General features: G+C 46.0%; 1 protein-coding gene across 1 annotated transcript; it reads right to left on the reverse strand.

The window, feature by feature from the left end:
- Nucleotides 1-3,898: 3,898 nt before the first annotated feature.
- Nucleotides 3,899-10,857, reverse strand: LOC144170134 (uncharacterized). Its single transcript, XM_077699739.1, has 2 exons — nucleotides 10,785-10,857; nucleotides 3,899-5,882 (listed from the first exon to the last, which is right to left on the reverse strand). Exons 1-2 carry the CDS (start codon nucleotides 10,797-10,799, stop codon nucleotides 5,169-5,171), a joined length of 729 nt encoding a protein of 242 aa, XP_077555865.1. The 5' UTR covers nucleotides 10,800-10,857; the 3' UTR covers nucleotides 3,899-5,168.

The raw sequence follows: 10,857 nt of genomic DNA on the forward strand, positions 1-10,857 counted from the left end.
GACAGAACTTCTTCCGTATAACAGGATTCAAAACAGAAACATCGCTATTAAACCCAAGCAAAGCTCTCGACGAGCATCGCTATTTTGTAATACAGCGACGTTAACGCTTGCACCTTGATTAAAGAACTTGGCGTCGGGTTTTTGTGGATTTTTTATGGATTCTTTTCCTAGCTTCCACAGCGTGATTGGTGCTTTTGGTAGTGAATGGATCCTCACGGGCTCGCGTTGATTCACATTTTGGATTGGAACGAGTGACGCTCTGCACATTCATTCTTTACAGCGTGTGCGTGCCTGCCTGAGTGAGTGTGAACAGAGGCAGTAATCTGATTAACGGTGCATAATATTGTCCTTAGTTTATTGATTGCAACATTCGTCACCACAGCGTCCCAGAAAAACCACTCTAAGTGACCGAGTGTGCAAATTTGGCGAATGACGAGGCCCAGCACGCAAAGGCAACATGCAAGGCGTGCTTGGCGTTTTGCATTACGTATATGGCCCATTTTTCAATCAAATTGAATTCTCGGCCACGTCATTCCCGAATTTGCACCGTCGACCACTTCGATTGCTCGTTTAGGAACGTTGTGATGAAGTCGTCATGCGGTGACTTCTTAGAGCGGAGACGTGGAAACAGCTGTTGACGTGAAAACTAATTATGGGACGCCTTACCTTGTTCTTGCGGGATGAACCCAGCATCCAAGGGGTAGCTGCGAATTTCAGCTGGTTCTTCTCAGACTATCGACCTATTGAGCCTTTTCATTATCTTATTACTAAATAAAAAAAATAACGGCCTAATTGCTGTGAATGTTAATTTCAAAAAAAAGTAGTGGTGCTGTTTAATTCCTTTACATAAAGAACCGGTCAGGTATACGATGGAAAGCTTCAAAATTATTCACATATATTTGCTTCAATTCAGTATGCATACTTTTACTGTATATGTCAACCCCCCCAAGTTTGTGTTCCGGTGACGCCAATTTACTCGGCGCCGCTACGGGGCTCCTCCTCGCCACCGCCGACAGCTCTATCACAACTGCTATTCCCCTCGCCACCACCGATGCCTCTTTTGCAAGTTGCGCTATCGGCTGACAATGGCAGTAGCACCGTTATCGGATGATTGCGGAGAACACACAGATACGCGAATGAAAGTAAAAATGACCGAAAGCCGCCGTCGCCGTGGCCGCCTCAAATTCCACGTCGCCGAGTAGGTGGGAGTTGAAAAGCCACTTAGCCGGTTGGGACGCCGGCGTGAGCCTATAATTCTAAACTTGAAAGGTTATCCGAGCGAAATTTTCGTCGGTGTATTTCACGCCTAAGTATGCGCCCATCACGGGTTGCCGGTTTATGCGTGCACGGGTTGCGGGGGGGGGGGGGGGGGGGGGGGGTGAGAAGTGGGGCGTGCACGCAAAGCTTGGCTCCATGCCGCTACCGATAATGCCCGTTGTGCTGGTTCGAGATATACACGTGCAAGACTTATGGCTCAATGCGTCCTGTCAGCTGTTCTCCGTAATCGAGCGATTTTGGTCTGGCTGGTGTGTTACATCGACAGTAAAATGCCTGCGACGGGAGAGGGAAACGGACAGTCACATGTTCGTCCGCTAGAATAAAGCTCGAGACCTTTCAGCTTTACCTCGGTATGGGACTGACGCACGTCGTTCGCTTGGAGGAAGAGTGGGAATCGAACAAGAGTCGTCCGGAACCGAAGCGCAAATAGCCGCAAAACAATAGAAAGCTGCTTCCGACGCCGTCGCGTCCTCTAGTTCCAGCTGGTCGAGTAGCTGCAAATACCTCCCGGATGAACGGCAACTTGCCTTCTTAGAACGCCGACGTGCGGCAATATTATTTGTTCAGCTTTCAAGGGCTTTAGAGTGACATTTTCGATGGTGTCTTTCACTTCTAAGCCCCCGCACATAACCGGTTACCGGCATGCACGGGTTGGGAGGGGAGGGGCGGTGCACGCTAAGCTACAAGAAGTATGCTCTTACTGATGACATGTCCGTGGTGTGGGCGGGAGGTTCCCACGTGGACGTCGAACGTCCCAATGCGATTTTCCCGGTGTCCTTTCACTGGTCGAGCGAATCGGGTTGGTGTGTCTACACACAGAGTAAAAGGCCTACGACGAGGGAGTCAAACAGACAGCTCCGTGTTTGTCCGCGAAACTGAAGCTCGGGTGCTTTTAAGTTTCATTTAGCTAATTGGTTAGGAAGTACACTCAATCGCCAATTACGAACAAAGGTGTTTCCTTTCGTGCACTCCGTGGCCTGCGCCCAGCTACGCAGGTCATCCTTCTTGACAGAGTAGAAGGGCTAAATTTTTTTAGTTCTTTCGATTTCTTCTGAGCGAGTAAAGATATCTTTGACGCGGAATATCATATCGTTTGCGCTAATCGGACACTTATTATGTCAGCCAGGGGTTGAAACGAGGGACGGAAACTGGCATTTACGCATATTCATTCAGTGTGGCCACGAGTTAAAATGGGGCTTTTGTGAGATCTTGACAAAATGAATACTACATCGAAATAAAGTTGATTTTTTTTTTATTCAAAACACTTAGGAAGCTTCTACGTAAATTTTGAGGGAGTCGTAACGAACACGCATGCAGTTTTCTGGAACAATATCTTTCCACTCCCGCTTTTTATATTTTCAAGAACATGGGATAACCTACATGTCATATCTTTAAAGGGACATTCAAGTGATTTGTAAACATTGCGGGATTACTAGCGCAAATTGTAGTCCGGAGTCCATAGGCCATGTTTCGACCCCTCGAGCGCGTTTACGCGAATTTATTTAGTAGAAAAATCAATTCGAAATGCTGTCCTCTCTGCACCCACGCCCATTTTCTGTGGCGCTTTCGTGTGACGTCAGGAGGAGATGAGCTGGCAATTGGCTGCGCTACTGCACGGCTCGCCGACCTTCCGGCAGAGTCAGTCGGCCCATAATTTTAGTCCGCCGGCCGCCGACGGGTCGTCGCAATTCGTTCGCTCAGTTGAAACGAAGCCACGACACGTTTGTGAATGGGAGAATGTGCCTTTCTTTACTTTGTTAGTTTGTACTCTGTATCTAGCGCCAAGTCAAGGTTGCTCCACACAAGCGCTGCAAAAGCGCACATGCGACGCTTCGCTGTCTGGTACGCTAGTAGGAAAATCTAAGGCCACTTGAAGGCGGGAGAAGAGTCAGCAAATTCAATATAGGTACTAAGGAAATAAAATCAAGAGATACTTTTACCGTACAGCGTAAAACTAGGGAGCACGAAGCACTTTTTTGCGCTGGGAGAACAAGCACAGCGGTCAGCAGCACGACCACACATCTGCGAACGCCTTTCCGTCTAAGAAATGTAATTGCTAGACGTGAGATATTGTGTAAATTTGGGGAACGCTTCCTGCACGAGCGCTATACAACAAATAGTCACCTAAGCTGCTTCAAATGCTAAAACTAAATAAAAGTGTAAACTGGTTATACATTATATACCTTATATTTCACGTCCTTACAGCCCTGGCTTGTGGCCGAGTGGTCTGGAGCGCTAGTATGTCATTTTGCAAGTCACAAGTTCGAATACCCGAGGATAGATTGTTTTTGTTTCTTTTTTTTTTGTAAGTTGACTTTTTCGTTTTCGGCCGATGTTTTCTATACTGAGTTCACCATTTTTGGGCCGTAACGTAAACTGCTCCACGAACTAGTTCACAGAACGCGCGCCGGCTGACGCTGACGGGCTAGCGTGTCCCCGTTGGCGTGCTGTTGCCAGAAGCACCGACTGCTTGCGGGCAGTGGGCACAGGCCAGAATCAACAGACCCTTGGCCTGGTGCGAACACGCTTTTTACGGTACAGGCATGAGTGAGGCAAGCTCCAAATATGGGGGGAAAAGCGCATGACATTTGGGCATCTGCGGGTACGCGGAGGGCGTCCATGCACTGCGTAGGCCTCGGCTAGTGAATGCTACGATTCCAAGCCGTCCTGGGAGGCTTATCTTAGGCATTTTACAGCCGACAACATGGCAGAAGCGCGGTACGACGATTACTGAGATATCGAGAATGACCATCCAACTATACCGTCGGATGTCAAGCATGTTGGTTTACAGAACCTAAACTGAAACTTGTTTCAATGCCAACCTTAGACATTGTCCTATCAAAGTGCATCTCCTTCCGTCGTCACAGTCTTTAGTTGTTGCGGCCGCCACAGACCGCGCATGGTAGTTTTTTTCTTCTTTGGCGCTTTATAAAATAATTACCGACTTATCAACTGGATATACGATAAAAAGTGTGTTAATTTGAGCCAGTCTATGCGGTGCAAGCAAAACCGGGAGCTTGACAAAATCACTTCAGTGTCGCTTTAATGCACCATGTTAACATAAACGTGTTTTTTATATGACCTGTGCCTTCCTGTGGCTAACGTTCCCTTTATTTTGGCTGATGTCTCATGACAGCTTTTTGAAATGTCACGCTTGAAACGGAATAAATTGTTAACCCTGCTGCTAAAAAGAAAAATGGTACTTAACTAATCGTGCTGAATAACTCTAGTACAACGCCTGCAACTGTTTGTTTGGGCCTAGTAAACCGGCACAACGGTAAGTCTATGAAATGTATTTTTAGGAAAAAGGCTTGGGACAGTTTAAAACAACTTTTTTGCACAAGTTTCCTTACATTGCACTGTATCGTAATAGCCCTTACGGTGGTGTACATGGCCAGCATGTGCTCGTAACCAAAGAGGGGTTTACCAGTTCCTTTGTTACAGAAGTCCAGAGGTAAAAAATGAAGAATGAGCACCCCTGCCGTTGCACATGCGGTACTTTTTGGTATTCTGATATATCTACATTGGGATGAAAAAAAAGTGTTGGCTTTGGGGAAGAAGACAATGTTAGAAACGATGCTATTATATGGGCTGTTACCAATTATTCCTTCAAAGATATCATCTAAGTCATGAACAACAAAAAAAAAAGAAAGTGCGGCGTTACCCCCATTCAATTTCATGAACTCGGATGAGAATGTGAGAAACAAACCGCACTTTCTCTGCTTGTTAATGAGAAACTAGGCATGACAGAAAATGAGGACACTGTTTCTCTGGTAGGGCACACATGACTCAGCGTAGTCTCAGTGACTAAAAAAGCGTCAACGTCTGATCGCGCGCGACAATAACTGTCCGTGTCTTGAGGTGCTTCACAGGAAATCTTGCGCGCAATTTTAAACCAAACCTTTTCTCGCCCCTAGGCCCCCGACATGCACGACGAGACCCGGCAGCCCTTTGAGGCGGGCTTTGCTTGTGGCGCTGACGGTGTACTTTCGGCTGTTATGGATCAGTGTCACATCATTCACCGAGGAGCCAGCCGCTAGATTGGCACCAGGGTCCGACGAATACGCGCCGGTCAAGTACACAAGAGGCCGGGGAGGCTCAAGCTTTGGCTTGGGGGTTGTCGGAGCTTGGACATCTGGTCGAAGCACCTGTCTCGGTGGGGAGAGCGAGCCGAGGTTCCACGCTTGGGCTGGACGACGTTGCACTTCTTTCTGCGGCTGCATACCGTGAGGTGATAGCAAGATGACCATAGGGCTGCTCTGGATGGGTGGATGCCTAACAAACTTCTTTACTACTTTGACCTTGGTCAACTTTCTGCCCCGCATAGAGGGCCGGTTTTCCTGGCGCCAGTGACGGAACCCCATGGGCCTGTTGTACACGTAGAGCTTAGGCCACGGCGTCGTCCTAGAAAAGCCGTTTTGTGCGTAAAGGAAAGGAGCGCCGAAGTCGGGCTCCAGCACAAACATGCTGGTGGCGGGCCTGTGCTCTCCCCGGGGCTTTCCTGGAAAGGCCATCTGGCGGAGTCGCTTCCACAGGTGCCCCGCTGGTGAGCGCGACTCGCCGCCTGGACAGAAGGCCACCAAAGTCCACGTCACTACGGCACCCTGCAAGTCGACACGTTTTTATCAGATCGGGCAACGAACAGAAGTTTTCAGTGGGCGGCTAATCGACTCTAAAGCATCATTTTGTCCTCATATTTATGTTCAAAATGATAAATCTAGATCAAGTATCTCTAACACAAAACACTGTTGTAAGGGCTTCTGGTTCGCAGTGCGTGGTCGTTAGCCCTGGAGTATCTCTTGCGTGACTAGAAACCAACCTCTGCTTTCGAAAAGGGCATTGGTACTATCTTTTGGGCTTGGTTTTAGTTTTAAAAAATATTCAGTGGGTTGTTCTGTTCCAAGTCTTTCACGAAAAAAACCCCAAATCACCTATTTAACAATAACGGGGTCTGTTCAAGCCCACCACGTGGTGGTGAAACGGTTGTGAGATTGCAGCTTCTTAAATATCCTCTTTTTCAGTGTGAAAGAGCTGCTGGCTTGGACACATCTGTTTACATAAAACCAAGCCAAAGAACGCGAATTACTCGCAATATAGAAATTCTTCCCATCCCTTTCCCTTCGAGCACCAGCTACCTTACCAAGGTTCCAAGCGACCCGCGCGTGGTGCGCAAATGGCACCGCGTGCGTAGGTTCTTTCATTTTTGGGATGGTTTAATCTTGCTAATTCGGGCGGAAAGGATCGGGGCCATATTTCTTAAGTGGCTCACTATGCTCACGAGAAATAAAATCTTCAGCAACATTCCCTCCGATGCAAAGAGGAGTGGCGAGTAATGCACACCGCACTAATTGTAACCGCGCGAAAACAATAATGGTGAATTCGTAAAATCTTTGTAATTCTTTCGCAAAAGTGAACTTTGTGGAGCCCCATCTTCGATCCCCTTTGGTTTGCAGTTCCGAAAGATTCCACTGAAGCGTTAGACAAAGGCTAGTGCGAGGCCACCTTGTAATTTCCAATGATCACTGTATCGATTACTTAGGAATTTATCTTGCATTTCCATTAATGCGGTTGTAAAGCTCGCTTCCGAGCGAGTGGCCTCTGAACCTTGCCGATGTAAGCAATATTTTGCAGTCGTGGAATCATTTTCAACAGGGAGACATTTGGCTTATATTAGGAAAGAGTGGTAAGTTTGAAATCTTCAGATCACTTTCTCTTGGGCATTCCGGGTAACACCCACTTTTTGGGACTCCGAGTTTGCTTGTTTTTTTTTAGACAAATTTGCGAGGAGAAATCTGGTTGAACACAATTTTTCCACATGGATGGGGACATATCGGACAATGTTGAGTTCTACACAAAGACGGAGGATACTGTGTATCATTTTGACTCTACACGGACAAATATGTGGCCTAAGGTTACAATTACAAAAAGAAGTTCCCCTAGTCCATCACAAAATTTAAGCGGACTATAATGTGAAATACGTGAAATCATAAAACAGCATGCATGCATGACTCAAAACAGACGTTTCCCCGTGAATAAGTGCAACGATGCATCCCAATCGTCGTCCTTCTGAGTTAATTACCATCATGTTAAAAATTATGTCCTCATCATTGACGCCCTCCCATTCCTCACGGGCGCCAGAGGGGCGAGTTTAATGAGTATTCCGGAGGGCCACTCTCGCTAATAAGACAGCATGAGCTGCACTGAGGTATGAAACGGTGGGCTGTGAATACCCTTGACAGGGTATTAAAGGAGTGATAAAGTTCATCTCGTTCCGAACACTGTAAACGAAACATAACCTGGCAATTGAAACTGAAGCGGATGTACGAGGAGGAAACCTTCAGGCCAGACAAGATGCACGCAGCACCGTGCGCAAGTGTTTACTGTGCATTCACTTGCGACTGTCTGCAGTTGCAGTTGCAGCACCAATCCGACTACTCGGGGTGAAGGGGCTCTTCTTTTTATCCCCCGAGCCGTGACTTGAGCATCTATTGTTTCCTGCACTTGGGGGTTCTGCACCACCCCAAGTGCAGGAAACAATTCGACATGTTGCAGAAGGTCGAGTTACGCCCGGGGGTTAAAAAGAAGGTCCCCTTCACCCTGAGTCGTGGGAGCGGCGCTGGCTACCACCCCCAATTGCTGGAAACAATTACCTTAACATAAATACCAGAGAAAGTTAGGGGAGCACAGCACGGCCGGCAGCGTAGTGGTCGTCACAGCAGACGCGTATTCTGGAGACCGTGCGTTCAGATCCCACCCGGCGGGCATGTTTTTCTCCACTTTCAATAAAACTCCTCTGTTTCAAGGATGATAAATGACTTAGCATATTTTCACCTTTTCTTACCGTGGCTTACATGATGACGTGCCGTAAGATATATCGTGCATTGTAAGATTGCTCTGAAGAAGGAAGTTTCACTTCCAAAACTGTTGGACTAATTTATAGCAAACAACTTAACAGAAAAGTTGTTCATATCTTTTATCTGAACGTTTCTTCTGACCCGCTGCACGACTCATCGAATGCTATATATATATATATATATATATATATATGAGAAGAAAAACTTCGAACAAGGTAAAAGCACGATTGTGGCCTACGTTTCAGCAAAGAGAACTTGCTTTCCTCAGAACTTGCTTTCCTCAGGGCCCTGAGGAAAGCAAGTTCTCTTTGCTGAAACGTAGGCCACAATCGTGCTTTTACCTTGTTCGAAGTTTTTCTTCTCTTGTGTTCTCTACCATCTTCAAAGTTCTACTACTCCCTATATATATATATATATATATATATATATATATATATATATATATATATATATATATATATATATATATATATATATATATATATACATACATATTTATATAACGCCAATAGCCAGGAATGCTAAGAATGAGCACAGGGGACATAGTTTGCTAGTTTGTCATTTTTGTGTGTGTAGCAAGTAGAAATGTTGAAATAATTAATGAAATAAGAAAGAAAGTGGAGAAAAACGTGCTCCCCAGGTACGACCCGAACCTACAACCCGGTGCCTTAGCCACTCGGCTAGCGAAGAGGCTGCATTGTTCAAGTATAAATTTTCCCAGAGTATTTGTGACGATGCAAGTGCATATATCCTGCGCTTGAGGTTGCAGGCCACCGCCGCACCGACAGCTTCAGGTGAGAATGGACCACGTTTTTAACTAACTGGTGGTTGCTCAAGCTTCTACAGCCTGTAAACAGCATCATAGTGGTGAGAAATCCCCTATGTTCCCTATCGCAGCAATTCATTCGAAAAACAATTATGCGTTCCTTAAAGGCTATACGGCTGGCGTTTTCATCTGTGTTCAATCAATGAGCTGCTCATGTCTAATTATGTTAGCCTATATGAATTGCGAAGGCTTCAACCCTCACATCCTTGATTCCAAAGGTATCTTAAAGGGGATTTTAGGCCTATATACCTATTTGTATATAGGAGACAAAACTTCCACCAAGGGACCCCTTGTTCAAAGTTTTGCCTCTGTATAGAATCGCTATCCCTCCCTGCCTCCCTCCCTTCCTCCTTCCCTCCGTCTTTCCCCCTCCCTCTTACCTTCTCTCTCTCATTATTACTGTGATTAAGTTCCGTTTGATTGTACCTTGTGACGTTACGTGCGACAAATTCAATACTTGTAATCACCGTCTCTTTCACAAGGCAGTGGCCATGGTCAATTCTTAGTAGTTGGGCGTCACATGTATTCCTTTGGTTGCTAAATCAGACAGCTTTCTGTGTGCAGAAATCACGTATATGGACAAAACAGAACTATCGGCTCACCTGGAATTTCTAAAAGGTTCACCTTCCCTTCAGCACGTGCGCAGCGTTAATGATGAGTGCTTACTCTCCTTATGACAGTCAAATGAGTTATGTAGGAGGATAAGAGGTAGTGTCAATCCATATGCAACCGAAGCAGGACAGCTGTAGGCACATAACGCCCATAATGCATTCGTCATCAACCTTGAACAAATAGATGTGCCGAGCAAAAAACTGGACGATATTCATGACATTTAATTCAACACAGGTACACAAACAGCATATTGAAACAAGGTGTTGTCACTATGGCATGTCCGCGTGTATATCCACGTCTAACTGCATGACAGGTTTCTTCAAAGAAGCAGTCATACGTTATACTCTGCAAACCAACTTATGTTGCTTGCTCAAGTATATTGGCGCATCCATTGTAAAATCAATGAATATCAACAAAATACTCAAGCAGACAAATCCACCATATCTGTCGCTATTTTTTGTTGAAGGGGTGAGTGGGGTGGGTATTTATTATTGTATCTGCGCGCTTGCACAAAGTGCGGTTAAATATGGGCAATACTGCAACTTACTTGTAACAACATAATGCATGCCCAACGTAAGGTAGGACGTTACAACAGTTCTGATTTCTATCCTGAAATTCGTATGCACGGAAAAGAATGCGTTGGCACACTGTCACCATGCCTCCTTTCTTCAATGGTTCGAATGGGGTCCCGTACAGTGCAGTTTGAACGAAGTAACCCACGTAAACATTACGATTCACCAATGCACCAGGCACATGCGCATAAAAAAGTGAGTTACAATTGCAGCAAGAGTAAACGTTCAAATCGAACCAAGCTTCTCGGAGTGACACAGGTAGGTTTCTGGCATTTTAGGCTAGTCGGACCACATGAATACCTGTCCCAGAGTTTTGCTTCTTACTACAGCAGAACGTATTCTTAGAATCCTTACTGAACTTGTGCTTCTTGGCTACTAAATACTACTCGGGTCACTTATGCCGTCGTTATGACAAACCACCATTCAAAAATTCGAAGTTCTTTTCACGTGAGACTCGCTAGTCTTACCTAAACACGAACTCATTGAAGTCTTTACAGCTTCTAGTATTACAAGATTGGCAACACAGTCGGAAGCTTAGGTACATATCCGCTTGAGTGGGTAGAGGGGTTATTCAAAATTGATTACTAAGGTACGATAGGCAATAAGCAGCGACAGGTGTGAGAGAGCTGGAGCGTCGCTTACCCAGAGCGGCCTCATCGTCGCCGCAGCTCTGCGCGGGTCTCTCGAGAAGACCTCTGGCCCTACAAGATGTCTG

The sequence above is a fragment of the Haemaphysalis longicornis genome, unplaced genomic scaffold (assembly GCF_048455015.1).
Source record: "Haemaphysalis longicornis isolate Haplotype H1 unplaced genomic scaffold, Haemaphysalis longicornis Haplotype H1 scaffold_1, whole genome shotgun sequence".
Taxonomy (NCBI): domain Eukaryota; kingdom Metazoa; phylum Arthropoda; class Arachnida; order Ixodida; family Ixodidae; genus Haemaphysalis; species Haemaphysalis longicornis.